Source organism: Crinia signifera, chromosome 1 (genome assembly GCF_055691185.1).
Source record: "Crinia signifera chromosome 1, ASM5569118v1, whole genome shotgun sequence".
NCBI classification, from domain to species: domain Eukaryota; kingdom Metazoa; phylum Chordata; class Amphibia; order Anura; family Myobatrachidae; genus Crinia; species Crinia signifera.
Genome location: NC_139217.1, coordinates 53,956,331 through 53,983,011, shown reverse-complemented (window position 1 = coordinate 53,983,011; position 26,681 = coordinate 53,956,331). Strand labels below are relative to the sequence as shown.

Here is a 26,681-nt window from a genome sequence, read left to right as displayed (position 1 = left end):
TGAAGTCTGTGCAGTGGGGTACCCCACATTCAACACCAAATATTAGGAAGTAAAGTATTTATGCAATGTTATTTTAGTTATTTCTATCCTAAAAGCAATATCACTTTAAATGATAACATAAGATAACTAATTTATTACAGAAGTGGAATTTATAAGTGTCATTTCTTGCTGCTGATATCAAGTCTCATTATTATGGTCATGTACTGGAGAAATATCTGTATTTAATAGCTGTAGGATGGTCGGAAGCTGTAATAAGTCACGAAAGTAACTCCCCGGATGAGATGACCTATCAGAGCGGAGACATGATAGAAACCGTCAGCACGTATATTGAATGCATGGAGTGGTTTTTGGGAAGAAATGCAACTACTGGAAGTGTGGGCTTTGTTCGAACCAACCATGTGAAACCTTATGCATCGAACGACGGGTGAGAAGTAAAATGCATGCTGGCATTGGGTCAGAAACAAAGAGCATTTTCTGTCAAAAAGCTTTTCAGAGTGATTGAGGATTGTAATAATGACATCCAGAAGGTCTGAAAATAAAACTAAGGCTTCATAATGGCATGCACATAGTGAACAATCTAAGAATGGTCGCCTGCATTGGAGGCAGCCATGTTGTAACTGAAGCAATATTCATGGAAATGCACTAGCTTATCTGTTTACTAGCATAACTAGTTTTTCCTGCATAAGTGATGGAATTTGTTCCTCGAGAACTGGCCAAGTGCATTTTCATGACCAACGGTGCCACCTACAAAATGGCTGTCACCACTCTATGCTGATAATAGATGCTCTGTAAATGATGCCTTACCCAGTAATGGTAGTGTTCCTATTGGTTAGCAATAATTGTTTTAGGATATCTCATTGTTCACATTTTATATACAGATCAGTAAAATACCTCAGTTCAATATGTTTTATTTAGAGCAGGCATGTCCAAACTGCGGCCCTCCAGCTGTTGTGAAACTACACATCCCAGCATGCCTTGCCATAGTTTTAGCATTACCTAATAGCAGAACTGTGGCAAGGCATGATGGGACTTGTAGTTTCACAACAGCTGGAGGGCTGCAGGTTGGACAAGCCTGATTTAGAGCATTAAAAGCTAGGTATCATATTGAAACTCCAAGGGAGGGATTCAACTAGATGCCAGAGACCATAGGGAGGTTGGATACAGGATCCTGATCCTGAGGAGCCTGACACCTCCTCAGGATCCTGATCCTGAGGAGCCTGACACCTCCTAAGCAAATATCCTAACCCCAACCCCTAACTCTCTGCAACTACCCGCAACCTAACCCTAACCCTTCCTCCCACCCACAGCCTATCCTTAACCATCCCCCCTTAGTGCCTACGCCTAACCATACCACTTGGTGGCTAACCCTAACCATCCCTCCTTAGTGCCTTACCCTAACCCCCCTTCCCACAGCCTAAGCTATCCTGTAGTGTGTAAACCTAACAGCCCCCCCCCCCCCCCCAGCCTACCCCTAGCACTCCCCGGTATACTTATGTTGGAGGCCGAGAGTCGAGATTCAGGCATCGGCATTGTTAATGGTTGTCACCAGTGGCGGATTCAGGGGGGGGGGGGGCACCTGGGCACGTGCCCCCCTGTCATTTCATTTTGTAGCTGAGGACCAGGGCTTTCCAACGAGCCCAGCCTGTGTCTCTAGCCCCCCGGGAACCAAAGATAACGCCTGGCAAAGCTGTAACGTTTTTTCCCCATAGGATAATATGGGAACCGGCAATTACGACCCCCACCTAGTTCCGACGGCTGCCATTTCGCTCCCTGGCATCGAAGCTTATGGTTGATCTCATTCAATTCCAAATCGCTGGGCCTTCAATATGATACCAGTCTGGTCCATATCGGTCAATCGGTTCCAGAGATATTGCGTGTAAACCGATTTTTTTATTTTTGAAATGTAATTTCATGGCTGATTATGTTCTTTGATGACAGATTTCTCTGGAACCAAACGTTTCAGATTCACTGGACCAAAATCATTCAAAGCCCACTCAAATCAATATGATACTTGTCTCATGTAAATGGGTCAGTTGGATCTGAAGATATAGCCGGGTAAATTAGATAACTGGTTAAAGAGGGGGAGGGGTGGTTTTCTCTCCCCCTCAAACCAGAAAATGCAGGGACTAGGCTGGTGTAAAGGGGGCCAACCTGGGAATGCATTTTCTGGTGTGAAAGGGGTATTATTTCAAATAGCCGGGACCTGCAGTGCTCTGAATACAGCCAGGCTCTGCCACTGTCAGTGGCTATCACTTCTGCCTGGCGGCGGCTGTCCCCCATTTACCGTGAGCATGTATTCCCCCTTGGCAATGAGCATGTAATCCCACATGGCAACGAGTATGGAACCTCTGGCAATGAGCATGGAACCCTTGGTAATGAGCATGTAGATAAGCAGCACTTATGTAGCATAATTTTTAATAGGCATTATGGTGTTTGGCATAATACATAATGGACATAATGGCATGTAACTTAACGTGTAATGGACATTATGGTGTAAATGTTTAATGCGCGCCTTTGGTGGACAATGTCCCTGTTTATGAAGTGTATTGTGAATTTTGTCTTAATCTGTGTGGCATTATGTGAATTCTGGCTCAATCCGTGTGGCATTACTGTATGTGAATTTTGGCTCAATCCATGTGTTTATTATGTGAATTTTGGCTCAATCCATGTGGCATTATGTGAATTTTGGCTTAATCTGTGTGGCATGATGTGAATTTTGGCTCTATCCATGTGGCATTATGTGAATTTTGGCTCAATCCATTTGGCATTACTGTATGTGAATTTTGGCTCAATCCATGTGTTTATTATGTGAATTTTGGCTCAATCCATGTGGCATTATGTGAATTTTGGCTTAATCTGTGTGGCATGATGTGAATTTTGGCTCAATCCATGTGTTATTATGTGAATTTTGGCTTAATCTGTGTGGCATTATGTGAATTTTGGCTCTATCCATCTGGCATTATGTGAATTTTGGCTCATTCCATTTGGCATCATGTGTAGGGGCAAGTATAGTGGGGTCTAGTATTTTGTTGCATAATGTGTAGAAGTTGTATATACAGTAGTGTTGTACACTACACTCAAGGACATGCCCCTTGTTGAGTGGCCACACCCCCTTTTCCGGAGCGCTCCTTCGGCGCGCGCACAACTGCATCCTTCACTTTTTTCGCCATGGTGAGCCTGCATACTTTAAATGCCAGGGCCTATTTTTAATCCCATTCCCACCCTCTCTCTGCCGCTCTCTTTGCATGTACACTGGCACCACTAACACCGACTCTCCCCCACCCAAACCCTCTTTTATCATGGTGCCCCCCCTGTCATTTTATCCTGAATCCGCCCCTGGTTGTCACTAGTGTCGGGATTTCGCCGCTGGTATTTTTATTGCTGGCACCGGGATGCCAACTACTTCCCACCATAGGGACCTCATGGCTTATGCCAACATTAAGCTACAGATGGTGCCGCTCTCATCTGGGTGTCTCCCATTGCACCATCCGCCATCCTCTATAGAATGGAGTGCGCACATGTCGAGATGCTTGCGCGCCCCATTCTCGAGCGTTTCAGATGCGTCCCCGACCGGCAGACTGCCATCCGCAAGAAACCTACGGATGGTGGTCCGGTGGAAACAATGAGTCTGGCCCCATCTGTACATTATCACTGTGGACAATTACAGTAGCAAGGCAAACAATATAAATGCAGACAAGAAAACATAGCGAGAACAATCCATTAAAACTGAAGACGGTATCCTTTGTTTTCTCATTGCCCAGGACGGACAGCACGTCCAGTCTGCTAGAGGAAGACAAGACGTGCCCCAAAAGCACAGCGCACTTTGACATGGAGGCAGCTAAGGCGTTATTGCACAAGATATCCCATTCTGAGGTCTGCCACTTGTATAAACTCGGTAAGAGACTCATTAATTGCATGTAGAATACTAGAGCATTACCCGTCGCCCATTATCCATTTAATGAACAGGCTCAGAGAAATTAATATTCATCTTTAATGAGTCATTCGGATTTAATCAGTCACTAGAGAGATGTGCGGTGATCTCTTGTAGAAGACAAAATATTTATGTGGTTACTAATAAAATGTTTTCCGGAACCATGTCCATCTAATGTCCTTCGGAAATAAAAGTCCGTCTATACTGACTTTTATTTCTGTTGATGTTCACCAAAGATGGGGCAGTTGCTGGCATCGTGTGATGTCAGCCGTCTGCCACCTGCCTGGGGAATGCCCAAGCGCTCTATGGGGACATGCAGCAGGGTCCTGCCTCCCCATAGCGAATGGCCATGCGTAAACCCCAACCATCGGGCCTGGGGCTTTATTCGGATCACAAGGAGCCATCCTGAATTGCCCCCTAAATGCCCCACTTCATGTAAGCTTTGCACAGTAATAAAATATGATATTCTATGAATAATCATGTCTCAGCTGATCTTTTAATTATTTTTATTGCAGATCAATGTGAGGGAATAAAAGTCTGCCACAATAGCGGTAAGATTATAATTGCATTGCATAATTTACTTATACGATATACTAGGGACTAGTAATATTATCTTCACTTTGGATGTTATGTCTTGCATGTGGTCCTTTTGCATGTGATGTATTGTATGCAACTCCGTTCCTGGCCACCGGGAGGGGGTCTAAGTAGGAAGTCGGACGTGCAAGCAGGTCCGACCTCCGGATCTGATGCGCACGGGGAAGTGCATCGGATGTCAAACGTGTGATTTCATCCGATTTCTTGGCACGATCCTTTCCGAATCCGGTGAATTCAGCCCAAATCGCCCAAAGTGTATGGCGGGGCCTTAACCTTTTCGGTAGTATGCCCGGAAATTTCTCGGGCTGAGTTGCGCTGCAGGAGCGAGAAATTTTATTTAGTATTTTTATTTGATTAGACTTTTTATTTGATTAGCAGGTGTGTGCCCGTGGTGCCTCCAGCTGTGCACCACAATCTGGGGCAGATGTATTAAGCTTGGTGAAGAGATAAACTGGAGATAAAGTGGAAGGAGATAATGCAGCAGCCAATCAGATCCCAACTGTCATATTTCAAACACAGCTGATTGGCTGGTGCGTTATCTCCTTCCACTTTATCTCCAGTTTATCTCTTCGCCAGGCTTAATACATCTGCCCCTCTGTGAGCAATCCCCGCTCGCCCCTGTCGCTTACCTCCCCGTCCTTGCCTCTTCTCCCCGGGGATCGTACTCCAGATTATTGGGGCTCCACTCCACTGCCGCTCAAGGGGTTAACACTGTCCATTTAACATGTGGAAATGTTGTGTATCTCCTGCATGCACTAACACTCGCATTCACATAGTTCTCTATGGGGTCAGCAATATGAAACTAATAACATATTGTTGATGAGGTGACTGGGAGCTGGCATCTAACGTACATGTATAGAATGAACATATTAACATAGATTGTTCTTCCTTTTCAGAGATCTCAACATCAACATCAAGCACTAACACAAATAGTCTGAAAGACAAGTTAGAGGCATTTTTGGCAATGCCCAGCTCACCTTGTCCTCAGGACTTCAGTGATGTGCAAGCAAACCGACCTGACTCTTATCAGGTCCAGGACATCTGTGATGAGTGTGAAGACCCCAGTTTCTGTATTTGTGAGGAAGAGGAAAAACATGAATCGTTACAGTCATTGCTCTTGTTTCTGAATAGCGAAAAATTCCTCCCAAGCTTTACCAAGCTCTATGATGTCTCATATACCTTTTTGAAGGCCACGTTTCATGGATACGATGACGAGGAAGAATTGGTTCGGTATCTTAGCATAGCCCGGGAGGCAGCAAAGAAGTCCAGTATGATGTGGTCTCAGGCCAGAATTTGCTTTCTCCTAGGCAGGTTATGCACTAAGAAACATAAGTTCTCCCAAGCTAGAGTTTACTTTGAAGAAGCCATGGGTGTAATCAATGGTGACTTCTCTGACATTTTGCTATTTACTGCTGTCCTTGTGAACTTGAATGCAATATATCTAAAGCAAAAATCGAAGGAGAAATGTATGCAAATTATTGACAAATCTTCCTCTTTAATTCTTGGACTTCAAAAGTATATCAGTAGCACAGACATGGAACCTGTAATCCTGAAATATGCCATGAAAAAGTCAATACTGAGTCAAGACCAATACAGTGAAATAAAAGTGTGCCGACTTTTGGCCAAAACTTACATCAACTTAAGACAATACAGTGAAGCGTTGCCCTTCGTAGAAAGATTACAAGTCTTAAACAAAGCAACAGACTCAAATAAAGGCTCAATATCAAAACACTACCTCCAGTTGGCGGACATGTACAATCACAAGTGTTTGCCACACTTGACCCTAAGCTGTGTTAATGTCGCCTCTCAGACCTCTGTGACCTTCATGGACTCGTTAAGAAGGGTTGGCTTCATCATAGAAAACACTTCCAAACTTCATGGAATGAAAAATCAAGGGCAGATATTTCCACCTCAGGTCGCGTATCACTTAAAGCACGCCCTCAAATCGGCGCTCACCGACCAAGAGCAGGAACTTTCCGCTTATATATATCTGAGTTTAGCTGAATTGTGCATAAGCCACAGGTTGCATAAAGAGGCTTATTCGCACATCATGAAGGCCGTGGACACCAGTGTCACCATTGATATGACGCACAGGGTGGACATTGTGGTTTCACTTGCTTGGCTGTATCTGCTGGATGGAGAGAACACCGTGGCTCTCGATATCTTGAACAATGTGGTGTCATTTGCTTTTTGCACACCACTGCAGCTGGGAATTGCGCACAATCTCATTGGTATTGCTCTGAAACGAGAAGATAAGATTAAGAATGCCGCTGAGCACTACTGCAAAGCTTTGCAGATCTCAAAGGACACGGACAGCTTGCAAAACCAGGGGGCTGTGCTGGCCAACTTTGGTACTCTATGCTTGCACATAGAAGCCCGGATTGTAGCGGAACAGTTCTTGGTTAAAGCCATAGCCATTTATTCCAAGCTTCCAATTATGGATAATAGCTCTGACTATATCAATGTTTTGCTTATGCTTGGGCAGCATTACATTACTGGTGGCCATAATGAGAAGGGACGGTTTCATTATGAATGGGCCCTTCTTGTGGCAATGGCAACAAACAGTTTGGAAGGTATGTCCAGCCTGTGTATGGGGAACCACAACATGGGTTGTGAGTTGGTATCAACGCCACCGCCAACGCCATATGACCAATTTATAAAATATGTTACTTTGCCTACATCCCATACAATACTCCAGTAACAATACTAAATGACGTAGGAGCAGAAGAGCAAAAAGTGATCTTGGGGGTTATTCTGGTTGATTCGCAGGGCTGCAAATTTGCAGCCTTGCAAATCCACCTAACCCCACCCGCCGAATGTCCGCCCCCCCTTTGCAGTGCGGGTTAGCCCACACAGGCTGCGAATGGATGTTTAGCATAAACATCCATTCTTATGATGCGGGTAACCTCCCACATCTTTTGATGGTCACCAACAATCGAAAGTTGTGGAAGGTACACGCAAAGAAAAGTGACTTTCAAGTCGTGAACGCTGGGATGGATATGGGCGTGCAGCTGACATCCGGTGTTGTCAGCTACCAGCCCCCCAGCACCTGCGTCACCACCTCATTACCATGAGAATGCCCAGCGTTCTCATGGGAACGCCCATGGAATGCTGGGCGTTCCCATATGGTGATGGGGCAGCCTGGCCATCTCTGCCCCCTGCACGCCATGTAGGGTGCGTGCACCCGGCGAACCGAAAGTTTGCCTTTTGTGCATGTACCCTACGTCTGCACATGCACATAAACGCGCATGCGCAGACGCGCAACATGCAAATGCACGGAGGACCGAATGAACATGAATAACCCCCCTTGTCTCCTGTCCCCCAGGTTCCCATAAATGAAACTCTACTATAACTGTCCAGGTCCTTGAATATTCCTATAACACTATTGTTTCTCTGCCTTACATATCCCATCTAATTGTTCACTATTCACACAAACTGCAGTGGGTATCAGTAGTATACCCTCTATTTAGGCACCTACTGAATTGCTATCTTAGATTTAGAGATGGGCCATTGACAAAAAACGTTTAACATTATTGAAGGTCTATGCCCAATGTTGAATAGTTCTACCATCAATGGGGGAGAACCAGATGGTTACCTGCCATTGATGATACAGAACAACATGATGTGTTGGGAGGCAGGGCCTATATCCCCTCCCTCCTCCCCGATGCACCTGCAAAGCCCCACCCCTGGGCTCTGATTAGCCGGCAGACTAGTGAATGTAGCGAATGGCAATTCAAGGGTGATCATCAGTGGTTGAAACCATTGATGGTTCCTTTGCAGATGCTTTCACATCAACGAGGTCAATGGTTAACACACTGATCTACTCTTCTGTTAGGAATGGACAAAACCCCTGAGATGTCTGTTTCTTTTTCGGACAGGCCAGCTTCACGCCATCCAGCCCCTGTGCCATTTCTATAACACGCTTGTGATTAATGAGGCTCAGTGCATCATCTACAATGAATACCAGCTGTCCTTAGCCAGGAAAATGACCAACAAGGTGTTGGAGGGTCAAGTGCTGGAAACGATTAGTCATCTGTTCTTATCTTTGGGTACTGAAAGGTAAGTTGGAAATTTACAGTAAAAAATACTTTTATGTGTTTGTGATTGTTTTTTATTTCAGACAACATTTATATAGCACCACTGTGATGCAAATGGGATTGGATTCCTGATCGGAGGATATGTAACCATCAGGTCATTGCAATCTACATAACCATGTTGTATCCCTTGAAGTTCATTAGCAAACACCATGGGGCCAGATGCACCAAGCTTGAAAAAGTGATAAAGTGGAGCGTGATTAACATCAAAACAATGTTCCCCAACTGTCATTTTTCAAATCCAGTCTTTAACAAGACAGTTTGGAGCTGATTGGCTGGCTGTTTATCACTCTCCACCTTATCACTATTTCAAGCTTGGCGCATCTGGCCAATGAGATGTTATTGTATGAGTTGGGCCCAGAATCTGGCGTAATGTTGTAAATAGCCAACGTTCAGCAGGGAAAAGATTGAACGGTATCCAGACGACAAATCTTAAGTGTCTAGGTAGACAGTCAATAGATCAACACCATATGGTATAAAAGGTCGACAGTGCTTACGGTCGAGAGGTTCAAAAGATTGACATGACAATGGTTGAAACACAAATGGCCGACACTTGTTTTTGGTAGGTTTTTTTTTCTCAAATTTCCCAACATTTGCTTTATTTATTATCTATGTGGACTATTATTTGGGAATAGTAACCTGTCTGAAGCGCTGTGAGGGAATACATTTGTACCGATGGGTGGTTTCATATTACCAAACATAAGATGTTACCCAAAAACTTGTGTCGACCATTTTTGGTTTGATCATTTTTATTAAAATCTTTTGACCCTATTGACCTTTTTTATATGTCAACCTTAAGCACAGCCAACCATTCATCGACCTAGTTCATGTCAACCATATGGTGTGGACTAACTGTCTACTTAGACAATATAGATCTTCTATACCACAACGACCTTGAACCACACGTCAGCTCCTCCAACAACACTTCAAATAAAACACACACACCCTAAATTTGTAAATTAAAGCAGATCCACAACTGCTCATTTTAATGCCCTGTGCCAAAAAGAGTACCTGTCCACTGTCCCTTGCAACTATTCTCAAAAGGGACAGTGTGCGCTAAAGGTGCATGTCCAAAAAAGGGTGCTTGGCCTTGCATGAAAGGGGCTTGATCACGCCACATATTTGTGCCCCTTATATATATGTTACATCAAACAGTAGTGTCACTTATTTACTTTAAGCCACTGTAATACCCCTTATACACAGTCTGACACAAAGTAGTACACCTTAGACACAGTACTCCACATCAGTACTCCTTATACACAGTATGCCCCAGGAGTACGTCTTATACACAGTACACCACATTAGTACCCCTTATACATAGTATGTCACACAATAGTACCCTTATTTTGTGAGTCTTGTGGGCCCCTCGGTTGAAGCTCCAGATTCTGCTTGCAATGCTGACAGAAAGGAGCCAGTTGCAGCTTTGCCTGTTGTACTATATGTAATGGTGTTGCAGCGCTTTTCGGATCACAATGGATTCGGGGTGCTGATCATTCCCCCACAGTGCCTGTGCTGCATAAACACTGTGTGCCGAGCATTCTTGGCACCACCATAGTTTTGGCCCTGTATTTAGTTAAGGCGCTATGTTCTCCAGAGTTTAGAAATGCCACTTACCTATACTTACCTACCTTTGGTATTACCTCTCTGGGAGAGGTACCTGACATACCTGATGAGTGGCCAGTAATTAGCAGCATTATCCTCCCCGTCCCTTCCACTTCACCAGGAAGTGCACTGGATATACAGTACATATAGTTACATAGTAGGTTACATAGTAGGTAAGGCTGAAAAAAGACTTGCGTCCATCTAGTTCAACCTGGTATAGATATTCATTGCTGATTTGGTAGGTTCTGATATTTTACAGACAAATTATATTTCTTATTTGTACCCATAGATTTTTTTATCCAGTAAATGCTTGTCCAACTTTGCCTTGAACGCATTTAATGAGCCAGCCGTTACCACCTCTCTGGGAAGAGAGTTCCAGAGTTTGACTGTTCTGACCGTAAAGAAATTCTTTCTACTAGCTGAATGAAAATTTTTTTCTTCTAATCTATACTCATGCCCTCGTGTCCTAGATTCCTTTCTAGTACAAAAGAGGGTGTGTGACAGTTCCTTATATTGGCCCTTGATATACTTGTACATGTTGAGCATGTCCCCCCTTAAACGTCTCTTTTCCAATGTAAATAGTCCCAAATTGCTTAATCTCTCCCCGTAGCTTAAATTCTCCATTCCCCTAATAAGCTTTGTTGCTCGCCTTTGGATTTTTTCTAATTCTATGATATCCTTTTTATAATGTGGGGCCCAGAACTGCACTCCGTACTCGAGGTGAGGTCTCACCAATGCTTTATACAGTGGCATAATTACCCTTGAGTCCCTAGTTTCCATTCCCCTCTTAATATGGGAGGAGCACCTACAGTACCGGAGGTTTGAGGAACTCCCTGCAAATTGTGGTCTCCTGACCATAAATAGTGGTGCTTGAGGGGTGCAGCTGACAGAGCCCTGCGCCATTGGTCGGCTCAGATTACTGGGCAGTATGCCCTGACCGGGAAACCTTGACTGCCAAACATTACAGTACATGCCATTTCACAGTCTGTTAGCAAAATGTAGTATAATAGTTGATTTGATGTTTAGTTCTAGACAGAAATCTCTAATTCCATCCTTTGTTTGGTCAGAGCCTGCAGATCAGCCCTGGAATACACCAAAGGAAGTCTGGGCATTTTTATTGATCTTCAAGCTAAAGAAAAGGAAGCGTACGCCTGGCTAATGGCAGGGAAGATCTATTACATCCTGGAGCAGACTGAGTTAGTGGATCTGTATATTCAGGTAATACCCCTTTCACACCAGAAATGCAGAGACAAACCTGGGAATTAAATTCCAGGGACAAGCAGGGACAACCCGGGTCGGCACCTTTCACACTGAATCTGGGATGCCCCTGCATTTCTATAAGAATAGCATTGAAAATGGCCTTTTTTAGGCTCACATTAGATTATTGATTATTAATAATTAATACACAAAACATTTGTAGTGTCTCAGCCTTTGTTTACTTGTATAAAACAAATTAAAAGACATATGAAAGCATCTTCCCCTCTAATGATTAATAGCTCTCTGACCTCCTCATTTGTCCAAGTCATGGCACACATTGCAGGCTTTCAGGGGTTAAAATGCACTTCTGGGGTTTGTGGTGCCACATAACATGCACACTGTCTCCCTGCACACTGTATGCTGCCTCTGGGCGTGTCTGTGAGTGTCCACCACAACAGGAAGTTGCCCTGCTAGCAAATCAGCACTAGCAGAGGCAACACGGGAAGCAGGGACATGTCCCTGCACCTTTCACACCAGCCAGTAACCCTGGAAGGACCCGGGAGCAACCCTGCTACCTAGCAGGGTTGAATTGCCGGCAAATTAACCCGGGAATTTGTCCCTGGAACCTTTCACACCAGAGTTAAGTCCCGGGTTGTTCCCGGACCCAACACGGGAATTTAGGCTGGTGTGAAAGGGGTATTAGTGTAAGCACATCGGTGCGGCATAGCAAGGGCACCCTAGTTCATAATTGATTGCTGGACTGCTGCGTGCTTTATATATCCCAAAGTTCCATATAGTACACGGTACAATCACACATTATTTGATGTGCTGATCATATATATATATATATATATATATATAGCACAATATTTGCCTGAGCAACAAAGAAATCACTTATAAGGACCGCCTAGTAATCACACTCAGCCCATCACAATCCGTTTGCACTTGCATCCGCTCCTGTGTTTCTCAGATTTTTCCTGGCACGGCTGTGGTTTTCTTGGCCCTCCCACTAAACGGCCGGTTACCGCCCCCAGATGCCTACTTCCTGTCAATCATCTTGTGAACGGCAAGCAAAGGAAAACAGCAGGATTTTGCTAGCAGGTGTCACATATGCATACCACGGGCCGTACGCATGGGCAGTGTGTTGATAATCGGCTCCTGTTCAGATTCGTACAGTACTGATCAGCTCTGAATTGGCCCTGTATCTTGTATGGTTAATAACTCATAATGGGCCTAATTCGGATGCGGTTTTTCTTGTCACTGCTGTTACTATCCTTTGCTATATGCAATTGCGATTATATGATATTATGGGCAGAAGCTAACCTGGGCATAGGGACGCCCACTGCTATCGCATCATTTCGGTCTGATGGTATCCAACTGCTGATACATCGCTACAATCGCTGCAAGTCGGGTCATGTGGCAGAATCTGAGCGCCTCCCTCAGCCTGTACTGTAGCAGCAGAAAGTAAGATCACAGCTGCTAATGTCTTCACACCCAGAAAGTCCCGTCTCAGCGACCATGACACTCCTGCTTTTACCAGACCAGCCCCCGTTGCTACCCCCAAATTCTGCAACCCACTTTGTGGCTAATTGTTTGGTGTGACCCTAACCTTAATTTAATTCGCTGTGTGTGCTCACTGAGACTTATAAGCAGGGCTATTTTTGTGCAGGCTCCAGCAGGAACTGTGGCCCTTATTCTAGTTCACTCTTTCTGACAAAATATTTCTCAGATGGACAAAACCATGTGCACTGCAGGTGAGGCAGGTGTTACTTGTGCAGAGATAATAGATTTGGGTGGGGTTTTACACCTGCAGTGCACATGGTTTTGTCCATCTAAGAAATATTTTGTCAGAAAGAGTGAACTAGAATAAGGGCCACAGTTCCTGCTGGAGCCTGCACAAAAATAGCCCTGCTTATAAGCATGCGCAGCAAGAACACACCGGATGATTTGCATACAAAAGCCACTTTGCAACCACCTGATGTGCAAACGAAAAATAAAAGAACAGCTGATCTGCTTATTTGCTTATATTGCCCAACAGCAAATGCTCAAAAATTAACATACATGCTCATTTGTGAGACACTATTTATATATACAGTATTCCATGGGCCCTGTTTAAAAAATAAAAAAAGATACCTAACCAGTGTCCGCTGATCAGTTCTCCGGTGATTGTTGCCTATTATTGGGGCTCCCTGCTGCTCCAGTGACCCCTGGTGCAGTAAAGTGATGCTGCAAAGTGGCAGCTCACTGTACAGTGCTAAGGGGGTCACAGATGCAGGAATCTCCGATGGCTGGCAGCCCTCCAGGAGCCGATCCCTAGGTAGGTTAGAATGTTCATCGGTGGTGGTGGTGTCACGGCGCACAAGGGGTGTGTGTCATCACGATGGGTTTCCGGTAGCGACAGTGGCAGTACAGCACAAGATCGGAAACCCATTGCCGGTACAGAGCTCTCTCGCAAGCTCTGGTCATGCGTGTGATAACTGATACATCCATGCAATGTAGTCAGTTGTCATCAGCTACTGTATATAAACTGTTGTCATGTTCACTCATCAGAACGGTATGCGGTCAATATGCCGGCGGTCGGAATCCCGACGGACGAAATACCGCCGCCAGAATCCCGACCGCCGCAATGCTGGCACTTTGGAGGTTATTCTGATCGGTGCGGCCAAACGTGCGTACGTACGCTATTAACGTACGCTAGCCGTACGCGGCCGTTGGGGTTAAGTCCACCCACAACTCAGCCGCTTACGTACGGGCAGAAACAACGTAGAAGGGGAGTGGCGTACAAATGGCAACGTACGCGGCCGGCCCAGCCCTTACACTCCGACAACTGGCGTACAACTGAGCGTACGGCAACGTACGCGGACGTCTTTCGTCCGTCTTCCCACCGCCTTCTTGCGGAGATCTGAGCGTACGCCAGCTTGCACGGACGGGTCCCTATTGTTTTCAATGGAAAACTCAGCTTATGTCACCGCTCGTGAGAGTGAGCGTACGTCCCTGCACGCTGGCATACCCTTCACATATATGGACCTGCAAATCTTGCCTTTCAACTACAATTCTGACAATTAATTAATTATTCTAATTGTTATTCAATTATTGTTTTCTATTAACTCAATTGTCTACCTTAATAAAGACAGTTCTGTATTTTGGGTACTATACAAAGATTGTGTGCAAAATAGTGGGCATGGGCTTCAAACATTGCTGAAACATCCTTTGTAGGTGTTAGATGTGGTTTATGTTATTGTATCCTAAATACAAAACCTATGTTTGTATTAGAGTGAACACGTTGACACATGTCGACTTGTGTAGATTGAGTGTGCTACTGTGTAAAGTCTATGAAAGCACGTAGTGAATGTGTATAACTGTTTAGCAAATACCTACCTTAGCATATATAAGCAGGTCTTAAAAAGATTCTTACCTTAAATTAAACAAACCTTTAAATGTCGAGAAGTATAGAAAGATAAGCTTCCAATGTGTTTGAGTGCTGTGTGTGGCTTGCAGGTAGTGAAATCATGGTTTTGACTTAATAGACTGCAGCATTGCTTATTACATTCAGGTGTATGTGTTTGAGTAGGAATCAGCGTTAATTAGCAAACTCAGGCGCACGCTGGCATGCGGTATCTGTAGGGGTGGTCTGAGCTGGCGGTTGGCGGGCGCTTGTCTGGTGTCCGAAATGAACGGTGCTTTAGTCGATCGTGCGGTAGTAGCACCGCTCATTTTTGGTGCACACCCCCGTGTACGCCCATATTTACGCCCATTTTCCCTCATTATTTCGGCCGCTCCCCTCAACACGCCCCTATGCCGCCCCCAATACCCGTACACTCGTGTACAGTTTTTTTCGCACGTAGAGACCCGTCCGTAAGCGTTGTGGAGTGTTCGCGCCGGCGCATTAGCGAATGTACGCATGCGCAGATCATAAAAAATCCCGGGACGTACGCGTACGGCCCGGCCGCTCCAACCAGAATAAGGCCCTTTGTCCCTCTATGGGTGTCCACAACACCCATAGAGGGAGAATAAAATAGTGTGCCAAGCGTAGCCATGGCCCCCCCTTGTTGGCATTTCGTCAGTCGGGATTCCGGCGTCAGTATTTCGAACATCGAGATTCCGACCGCCGGCATTTCATACCGAATCCATCAGAACATACAGTATGGCCCTTATTCAGATCTGATCACAGTACAAAATGACAGTTAGGAGTTGTTAGTTCATCTCTCTTCAAGGTTTAGCACCTCTGTGATTTCTCACCATTCTCATGTATAATACGCTGTTATGGCTCCATCATTCATTCCTTCTGTCATTTTGTTTCAGTACTTCAATACTTTGTTATATTACATCACCATACTGTGGCCCTTATTCTGAATCGGACGGTACGGCCCGCGTGCGGCCGTACCGCCGATGTTTTTAGTCTGCACATGCGCAGAGGTCAATCTGCGCATGTGCAGCCCCATTCGCCGCAGACGTATTTCGTCCGCCGCAAAGGGGGCGTATAGGGGCGTGAGGGGCTTCATACCCTCATTTCCCTATGTATACGCCCCGCGTTTCATGGGCGTTCCCATGCAAACGCGGGGCGTATGCATGCTAATCAGGGTATGACGCCACTGATGGGGGCGGAAAGCTGACGTCGCCGGATGTCAGCTCTCAGCCCCCATACAAGCTATCACACGGACGATTGTCCGTGTGGTCTCAGCTTGCGGGAGCTGCTGTGGCGTGCGGCCCTGCCTTCGATGGTCGACGACCATCGAATGCAGGGGGCAGCTCCCACCATGGTGGAGGCGTACGCCCCACCATTTTTATGCGGATCGCCAGCCGTCCGTGTACGGACGGCCGTGGCGATCCGTCTCGTGGGCGGGGATTGGTTTGTGCGGCCGGAGCACCGTGTGCGGCTCCGGCCGCACCAACCAGAATAAGGGCCTGTATGTGGACCTCCCGGTCAGGTCGTCCAGCCTGTTATACAAAGTGCACGGAACCCTCCTGAGTCCTGTATTGTTCCTTTTCCAGGTAGCCCAGAATGTAGCGCTATGTACCGGGGATCCACAACTAGGAATGCAGCTGTACGAGGCGAGTGGGGACATATTCTTCAATGGCTGCAGCGAACGGAGTAAAGCAACAACCTTCTACCGGGTAACGTGTGAACTACTTTTTGTCGAGTCCTGGGAAATTAGTACACTATACCGGTAATATTTATTTGTATACAAGATGACCCGTAGTCATCTGCAACCTTACACCATAGCGATCAGGTCTGGATAAGGGCCAAAGTGCGTAGATTTGCGTAACAAGATGGCGGCATTCATCAGAAACTAAATTGGCAGAACCGGTGGAGATAGTTTTCCAAACAGTATATTTGATTGAATATTAGTTAATGATCACACCGGGTACACTTGGTTAATTTTCCATACTGTATCTTATTTTACTTTATTTCTGTATTATAAACTTACAGTATATCAGAATATACAGTATACAAAGCCTGTATGTTCTCTGTACTTGTTACCTGAAACACTGTACATGTTTATAATATACTGAACAAACAATTGAGATTGTAAATTTGCAATGTGATGCTTCAATAACAAGTTATTTAAAAAAAAATGTGGATAGCTCTGTGCAAAGTAAGAGTATTTATATTAGATAAAATAGTCCATAGGTAACGATTATAGGGGCCAATAAAACCATTTCCAACATGCACTAATTGATTTTGTGAAAATCAGGTTATATTCTAAATGGTCTATGGGAGATATATAACGGCCATTGCCCTTCCAAGCTGGACTTTTATACATGATACACTGCTAGTTGGCATAGGCATCTCTCAAGAACAGACAACAGTTATGCAGCTTGATGGGCACAATGCATTCCATCTTAATGGATACAAAGCAATAGCCTCTTACACTGTCCAGGGAATGTATCTCATAAATAGTATCTCCCAATACAGCCTCCGTTCTCCTTTCAAACCCGCCTCCAGACTCCCATTGGCTAGTTTCACAGTCTGGGGGCGGGTTTTAGAGGAAAACGCGTCAATGCTGATGGGATCAGGTAGTCAGCACATATAAACATACATGTAAGGCTGTATGTAATATATGTGTCAACCTCGCCCCCCTCACACACACACATAGGCAGCAGCAGCCACTGAGTGTACAGTAAAAGTGGTACTGTTCCCACACGCCCAGCTACAGCCATTGGGCCAGATGCACTAAGCTTCAAAAGTGATAAAATGGAGAGTGATAAAGAGACAGCCAATCAGCTCCTACCTGCCATGTCACAGACTGTGTTTGAAAATTGTCAGTCAGGAGCTGATTGGTTGGTTGTTTATCACTCTCCATTTTATCACTTTTGAAGCTTAGAGCATCTGGTCCATAGTCTGATGGAGATAGTACATCTGTCAATGGGCTGGTTTAAGTGACAATGGTGTGAGCAACGATGCGCCTAGAGTGGTGTCCAAATAATAACCTGCAGTAGTAAACCGCAGAGGCGCGTAGAAAGTGTCTGTCTTGGGCCTTGCACATTCAGCCGTGTACTTGCATATACTCTCAGCTATGTATTTAATACTTTAAGATTCTCTTTTTTAGGATTGCGCTCTCCCACTCGCTGTGAAGACGGAAAACATGGAGGCCGAGCTGCGGCTGTCCAATAAACTCACAGAGCTGCTAGTGAGCATGAAGCTTTATGAGGAATCGCTGGCTCATGCAAAGACGGCGCTGGCACTGAGCGTAAACTTAGGTAACAATCTCTATCTCGTGTGTTCTAAGCTGTGTACATGCGACCATTCCAAGACAACACTACATTACAAAAAAATATATATATATATATATTTGATTCACCATTATTTTACCTAAAGCATTGCGTACTGAGCAAATGCATTCATATTGTTTCTGTGCAGGGTAAATACCGACTGCTCTCGCATGTAGCCCACAAATTTATATTTAGATTTCAGTATGAACACAGCCCACCCAAATCTAACTCTCTCTCTCTGCACATGTTACATCTGTCCCACCTGCGGTACATCATGGTTTTGTCCAAAGCTGAACCAGCCCCACACTGCGGTAGTAGAATCACTGGTCATCTGGCCATCCATACTGAAATCATGAGATCCCCCGATTTCTTCTTTTTACATGATACAGTACTTGTCAATAGCAGCTACTATTTAAAAAAAAATATATATATGTATTTTTACTGTAATATACAGTGGTTGAGATAATTCTAATTACACGCCGTTTCTTTCCCAGGAAATCAGCTGAATGAGAGGGTGGCGTATCACCGGCTAGCTGGGATTTACAGTCAGCTGAATCAGTGTGAGCTTGCCGAGCATTATTACCTGAAGGCTCTCTCCCTCTGCCCGTCTCCGCTGGAGCTAGAAGAGGAGGCGGTATACTACATGAAGGTCTACCTCGTGTTAGGGGACATCATATTCTATGACCTTAAGGTTAGGGAACTCTTCTCTCCACTGAACTGAACCAGGCTGCAAACCTGTAGATGACACGTTTCTCCGGGAGCTTGCTTTACCACGGTGTACTGTGATCCTGATTCAGATGTGGTTGGAGGCGCTATTGTTTACATGGAAGCAGCAGAGATGTATATGGTGTTGCAGCAGGAGGCGTCTGATATAAGCAGATGCCTCCTGTCTACATTACTGATCTGTGCTATGTCCTAGGTTGCAGCATTAGATCACCAGCAATACCATTGGCCGGCTGTACCAGCATTAGATCACCAGCAATACCATTGGCCGGCTGCGTGACCCATGGGGTCGCACGTTTCTGAAGCTGCAGATCCAACAAAGAGGCCAGATCCTGGGGTCGTCAATCACGCGCAAGTGCAAACCGATCTGCGTTCGTTTTGCACTAGCGCAGTACAGGGTCTGGCGTGTGCGCAAAGTACCGAACATCGATACATTGCAGCAGTGATGGGGAACCTTCAGCCCTCCAGCTGTTGTTGAACTACACATCCCAGTGTGCCTTGCAACAGTTTAAGCATGGCCAAAAAGCAAAACTGTAGCAGGGCATGCTGGGATGTGTAGTTCAACAACAGCTGGCGGGCCGAAGGTTCCCCATCCCTACTTTACAGCAGGAGCCGCACATCTGAATTAGGACACGTGTTTGTAAATGAGCATTTTGGCACTGTGAATGGAGGTGCGAGGGTGGTAATCAATGCATTCATCTGGTGAGACGGCTGGGATAGGTAGGCCTGGGAATGCAGAGTCCCCCTGCAAAATATGCAAAGTGTTATGGCCAAATGCGGCACAAGGCGAATTTTCTCATCACTAAATATTATTTACGTCCACAAAACCAGTAACATTTTCACCACGATGTGGATGTTACTACAGCTCCAGGCCCCCACATATAAATAGGCCCATCATCCTGACAGCATGGGTATGACCAGCCATCCAGCTGGCCAGGCCGCCGGCCATAAATCATACAGATGGGGCCACGCTTGTTTATACTGCCGGCACGCCATACTGTAGCTTTGCGTCTCAGCGCACCGTTCGCCAAGAATGGGACATGCGTGCGTGAGATACACGCGTGTCCCCGTCTCGACAAACGGTGCATCGAGATGGTAAGCTACAGCACGCCCGAGGTCTAAACAAGCGTGGCTTCATGTGTACCTCTTACAATTGGATATGTATTTTCCAGGGGAGATGATGCAATTCTCTATTATGTATTTAGGAAGACATTGTAACTGACAGTGTAGGGGCTGTACATGCCGACTCAGCGATGGCCACGCCCACACAACAAGGCCCACGCCCACACATCATTGGCCACGCCTCTTCCTTCTCACAATAAGCCGGTAATCATGTTCATCCTCAATTCTAATTTGAACATGCGAGCGGATGGCAGAGAAATCGTTCAACGGTTGCTTGCCATTGGATGATTTCTCCATTGTTCGCAAAGGAAAGTCAGCCTGGACTGACTTGCAAGCGTCTGCCTACCGATGAATTTGGGGTGGGCACTACCATCCTGTAATGTCAGCGTCCCGCCCCAAGCAGGCATGTTAAGAGTGTTTTGAGAAAATCAGTGCATACAGATATTCTAATCGTATAGCAACTCAGGAACACTTATATAGTTATACATAATATCAGCATTATGCCGTAACAGAATGTTGCATGCTGGTACACATATTTGGTAACATCTCCTTGTATTTCAGGATCCCTACGACGCGGCTGGGTACTATTACCTCGCCCTGGCCGCTGCTATGGATTTAGGGAACAAGAGGTCTCAGATGAAGATTTATACCCGACTCGCCGTCATCTACCATAACTTTCTTATCGACAGAGAAAAGTCGCTTTATTATTACCAGAAAGCCAGGACCTTTGCCGCAGACCTTAACGTACGTAGGATTAATCTCTCTCCCGAGCAGCACTACCAGAATCTGACGCGGACGTACAGCTACTAAGCAGAGTATATATATATATATATATATAGAGAGAGAGAGAGAGAGAGAGAGAGATTTTTTACAAAAAGTAAATATATTTTTATCAGAAATGTAGAAATGAACATTATAACTTTTATATGTATACATATGCGGAAATCTTTGTAATACTGTGTAAAATGTACATTTTGATCAGATGCCAACGCGTGTTCATTATTATGGAACGCGGATTAAACTATACACCAGACTATTGGGTTATTTACTAACAATGCTCAAAGGTGAGAAAATGCAGTAATGCGTGACGACCAATCTACCATATACACATACTGTACCCTGGCCTGGGCTGAAAGGAGACTGTCAGATACTATGGGGCTCATTCAGACCTGCTCGCTAAGCAGCGTATTTTTGATGCCTAGGAAGCAGGGGGATACGGTCATTATGTCTACAACAAGATGGTCGACAAGCATAGGGTCGGCACCATTAGTATGACATGTGGAAAGGTCGACATGGGTCTAGGTCGACATGGGTCTAGGTCAACATGGCTTTAAGTTGACAGGTCATTAGGTCGACACAAGCATTGGGTCAACATGGGCAAGGTCGACAGTCAAAAGGTTGACATGGGGTTTTTCTCAGGTTTTTTTTTTTACCCGAATGTCGACACAGTCGACATGGACACAGGTAAAAGTACTGTTTTTTGAGCCAACATGTGCCAACAGGCGGTATTTCATGCCCTACCATCCACTAGAGCATGGTGGAAGAATAAAATAGAGTGCCCAGCGTAGCGAGCCACCGGGCCCGAAGCATGGCGAGCGCAGCAAGCCATGCGAGGGGATGTGGTGCACTTTATCATGTGTCCATGTCGACTGTGTCAACACTCGGGTCAAAAAAACTGTGAAAAACCCCATGTCGACATTTTGACTGTTGACCATGTCCATGTCGCCGTAATGCTTGTGTCGAGCTAATGACCTGCCGACCTTGACCCATGTCGAGCTAGACCCATGTCGACCTAGACCCATGTTGACCTAATAGTGTTGACCCAATGCTTGTCGACCTACTTGTTGTAGACCAAATAATCCTTACCCCAAGCAGGTATATGCCGTAGTGCCACTTCTATGATCATGGTTTGTCCTGAAACAGGGACACAGCTGTCTTCGTCTCTAAAATAAGAAACATGAATCTCTTTGGGGGGGTTTTCTAGATACTCAGAAACACCTCCTGCGTGCGGCACTGCGCACTTTTATTAAGTAACCAGCTGAAAACAGATTGCGCGCCACTAGTCTGAAAGACTGAATTGTGAATGTGATTTATCCACTAGAGGGCAGTAAAGATATATGCAAGTCCTCAGCAGCTATTAGTCACATCAGCCTGACATTCCTGTTAGTATATGTGACTGTGAAGGAGAAATATTTGGCCACATTAAAAATAAGAGCTTACTTGAATCATTGGCATCCAGCGCCAAGTATATTAAATCTGCTGTAATCCATATTAACATTATTTAGCATTTATTAACATTTATTTGTATAACGCCAGCATATTTTGTTGCACTTTACAACTGTAAGTGAAAGTAGTATATTGCTTCCATTATTAACAAAATGTAATTGACCGGATTTTTAGATGTCTCATAGACAATGTTATGTAGGTCTATTCCCCTACTATGCTATGGTTCAAAGCAGTATTTAGATGCTTCATTGTTGGCACCAGGGCTGTAATTAGCTGTGTGTAGTGTAAGTAGTGCCTCGCACACAGGGCCCGTTCAGATTTGATTGCACGCCAGCGATCAGCACAGGATGACCTCGCACATACGTACTATGGGCCGTACAACTGCAAATTCACACACATCCTCCATACACTGTGTATGGAGGATGTGTGCGAATTTGCAGTTGTGCAATCAGGTCTGAATCGGGCTCACAGCACAGAGTCATGAGGGCACTATGGCAGCTCTCTGGTAACACTGGACTGCACTTCTATGGCATCTCTCTGTTAACACTGGACTGCACTACTATGGCAGCTCTCTGTTAACACTGGACTGCACTACTATGGCAGCTCTCTGGTAACACTGGACTGCACTACTATGGCATCTCTCTGGTAACACTGGACTAAACTACTATGGCGCCTCTCTGGTAACACTGGACTGCCCTACTGTGGGAGCTCTCTGGTAACACTGGACTGCACTACTATGGCGTCTCTCTCTCTCTGGTAACACTGGATTGCACTACTATGGCAGCTCTCTGGTAAAACTGGACTGCACTACTTTGACATCTCTTCGGTAACACTGGACTGCACTACTATGGCATCTCTCTCTGGTAATACTGGACTGCACTACTATGGCAGCTCTCTCTGGTAATACTGGACTGCACTACTATGGCAGCTCTCTCTGGTAATACTGGACTGCACTACTATGGCAGCTCTCTGGTAACACTGGACTACACTACTATAACGTCTCTCTGGTAACACTGGACTGAACTACTATGGCATCTCTATGGTAACACTGGACTGCCCTACTGTGGGGCCTGACTCTGGTCACACTGTACTGCACTAGTATGGTGTCTCTCTCTCTGAAAGCGATTTTCGGGAAGTGGATGGCTTTCCATAGCAGGACACTATGGAAAGCCATCCACCTCGCCATTCATCTGCTGGTAATACCAGCAAATGAGCGTCGTTGGCCGGCGATGATGCGGGAGCGCGCATCAGCGCTCACTGCTCATTGCTGGGACATACACGCTGCTCATCGCTGGGGCATACACGCTGCTCATCGCTGGGACATACACGCTGCTCATCGCTGGGGCATACATGCTGCTTATCGCTGGGGCATACACGCTGCTCATCGCTGGGACATACATGCTGCTCATCGCTGGGACATACACGCTGCTCATCGCTAGGACATACACGCTGCTCATCGCTGGGGCATACACGCTGCTCATCACTGGGACATACACGCTGCTCATCGCTGGGACATACACGCTGCTCATCGCTAGGACATACACGCTGCTCATCGCTGGGGCATACACGCTGCTTATTGCTGGGACATACACGCTGCTCATCGCTGGGACATACATGCTGCTCATCGCTGGGACATACAAGCTGCTCATCGCTAGGACATACACGCTGCTCATCGCTGGGACATACACGCTGCTTATCGCTGGGACATACATGTTGCTCATCGCTGGGACATACACGCTGCTCATCGCTGGGACATACACGCTTCTCATTGCTGGGGCATACACACTGCTCATCGCTAGGACATACACGCTGCTCATCGCTGGGACATACACGCTGTTTATCGCTGGGACATACACGCTGCTCATCGCTGGGACATACACGCTGCTTATCGCTGGGACATACATGTTGCTCATCGCTGGGACATACACGCTGCTCATCGATGGGACATACACGCTTCTCATTGCTGGGGCATACACACTGCTCGTCGCTGGGGCATACACGCTGCTCATCGCTGGGACATACACGCTGTTTATCGCTGGGACATACACGCTGCTCATCGCTGGGACATACACGCTGCTTATCGCTGGGACATACATGTTGCTCATCGCTGGGACATACACGCTGCTCATCGATGGGACATACACGCTTCTCATTGCTGGGGCATACACACTGCTCGTCGCTGGGGCATACACGCTGCTCGTCGCTGGGGCATACACACTGCTCATCGCTGGGGCATACTGATAGCAGCTCAAATGGAAAAAGTGAGCTGCTTTCAGCTCAAATTTGCCCAGTGTGTATGGGCCCTTACTGTAACCTTCATTAGGACAGGGGTTGATGTGAAATGTTCATATTTAATATGGTGGTGCTATACTAATTTATAATAATAATAATAATAATAACAATCATAACAACTAGCTGATGTGTTTCTACCAGGAACAGGTTTGTTGGGCAGAATATTGTACCCTTTTTCACCCTATTGGAAGTCAAATTTTGAAAAATCCCTGCTTAGTGGGTGGCTGCAAATAACTGTCACAGTTTCCAGACCACCCAGCAGTTCACATGTTCTAGGTCACCCAGCAGTACACAGGGAGAATTTACCAGTTGTCACATTTTCCAGAGCACAAGGGTGATGCAATGTAAATGGCAAATGGACATTTGGCCACATATATCTGAAACAAACCAACCAAATACACCTAGAGATGAGCGGGTACGGTTCCTAGAGAACTGAACCCCCTGAACTTACCCGATCTGAGGCGTGCTGCAGATGGCTCGATTGTTGCCGCCATTTTCCGGATCCAAATCAAGGCTAATTGTCATCATCCCGCTGTCGGATTTTTGCGAGATTCGGACTATATATATATGTCCTGGTGATCTGCGCCATTTTCCTTCTGGCTGTGGATTTCAGCCAGTCAGGCATTCGCTGCCTGACTGACAGGCAGGGGGGAACTCCGGGATGCACACCGGGCGATTCATGACTGTTCCCGCTAAAAACAGCCAGGCGTGCCCATAGAAAAGCTAGGCGGACCACAGCAGGCGTGTCCCTGCCTGGGGCGGACGGAGGAGGTCACATGACATCAGCGCCGCCCCCAATTCGGCCATCATCATGCAGCATAAAAGTAAGTCCTGGGCTACATTTCTGCTGTGAACAGAGGGAAAGTCATTCAGTGGTGAATAGTCATCGAATGTTCATTCCTCGGGCGCATGTGAGTGAATGTATAAGTGTACACATCTGCTCGCAGCGTAGCGAGGGGATTCTGACAGCAGGGGGGGGGGGGGGGGATGCGTTCCCCAGGGCAGTGTTAAACTGCTTGCTAGGCTCTGAATCAGCCCCAGTGTGTATCAGTGATATACTATATCTGTGAACTGCATCATTCTAAAGATACATTGGCATTACTATTTCTGATTGTAGTCCAAGGGAAATGCTGAAAAAGTTGGAAATTATTATTATAATTTTTTTAAATCTTGTCGGCCATTTTCACGTCCGCCTTTGGGTTGCCTCCCGGAATGGCCGGGTCCCCCTCCTGCCCCCCCCCCCTCCTGCCCCCCCCCCCTGGAAATGTAGGTATCCCTCCAGGATACCGGCGCCCCCGAATACACACACACACATCTCCCCCACAGCAGAGTTAATTTCCTGCTTTTCTGAGAGAGGGGGAGGGGCTACAGATGCAAATCGCGTCATTTGGCCCCATCCCCTCCTCAAAGACCCACAAATGGGGCTTGTTGACATCTACATCAAGCTCCACCCCGAAAGTGCTGCTGACAGTTTCACCTGGAGAGAAGACTTTAAAACAGACATGTCCAACGTTGGCCCTCCAGATGTTTTGAAACTACACATCCCAGCATGCTTTGCCACAGTTTTGCTATTAGAGAATGCTAAAACTATTGCAAAGCATGCTGGGATGTTTAGTTTCAAAACATCTGGAGGGCCAACGTTGGACATGCCTGCTTTAAAAGAAGGCAACCCTGCTTTCGACCCTGGCAACTTTTTGTATCTGGTGAACTTTTCTACTATGTACCTTTAACCTATCAACCTATTGATTGATTGTGTATCTTTTTACTGTAGATCGATCACCCAGATACCCTCAGAGCTAGAGGGATATACAGTCCTGCAAGCCTGCCCTTTAGTAACCTATTTCCACATTATCCAATCTGCAGGCCGGATGGTTCTACTAACAGGAAAATAGCATTTGATGTCTAATAAACCCTTAATAAACATTACAAGAAGTTCAGCTTAGCAGATGCAAGCTTTATGGAGGAAGCCAACTCTGGTCCATTTTTCAGGACAGCTTGAGAATCTCCATGTGTGTTACAGCAGTCTCCACACCAACGAGCTGAACGTGATTCCGTCCTTTGTGGAAACACAAGGGGGTGACTCACTCTTTCCATACTTCGTAAAAGTGCTAACAAGCTCTGCGACCCAGTTCATGGGCGAAGCGCAATGGATCCCTAATTGATGCCATGATGAAGGAAACATACTG

General features: G+C 45.9%; 1 protein-coding gene and 1 long non-coding RNA gene across 4 annotated transcripts in view; one reads left to right on the top strand and one right to left on the bottom strand.

Moving 5' to 3' along the window:
* Nucleotides 1-21,010, top strand: part of SH3TC1 (SH3 domain and tetratricopeptide repeats 1) — a 59,472-nt gene extending 38,462 nt beyond the window's left edge. For all 3 annotated transcript variants that reach the window (XM_083153150.1, XM_083152972.1, XM_083153058.1), the window contains exons 9-18: nucleotides 229-424; nucleotides 3,762-3,895; nucleotides 4,447-4,482; nucleotides 5,422-7,098; nucleotides 8,404-8,584; nucleotides 11,289-11,439; nucleotides 16,411-16,533; nucleotides 17,970-18,120; nucleotides 18,627-18,823; nucleotides 20,539-21,010. In XM_083153150.1, the coding sequence (XP_083009276.1) occupies nucleotides 229-424; nucleotides 3,762-3,895; nucleotides 4,447-4,482; nucleotides 5,422-7,098; nucleotides 8,404-8,584; nucleotides 11,289-11,439; nucleotides 16,411-16,533; nucleotides 17,970-18,120; nucleotides 18,627-18,823; nucleotides 20,539-20,787 (3,095 nt within the window). In that variant the 3' untranslated portion in view covers nucleotides 20,788-21,010. The remainder of the gene's footprint in view (nucleotides 1-228; nucleotides 425-3,761; nucleotides 3,896-4,446; nucleotides 4,483-5,421; nucleotides 7,099-8,403; nucleotides 8,585-11,288; nucleotides 11,440-16,410; nucleotides 16,534-17,969; nucleotides 18,121-18,626; nucleotides 18,824-20,538) is intronic.
* Nucleotides 131-5,595, bottom strand: LOC146020248 (uncharacterized). Its single transcript, XR_014450761.1, has 2 exons — nucleotides 5,503-5,595; nucleotides 131-286 (listed from the first exon to the last, which is right to left on the bottom strand). It is a non-coding gene; the product is annotated as an uncharacterized LOC146020248 (long non-coding RNA).
* Nucleotides 21,011-26,681: the final 5,671 nt, after the last annotated feature.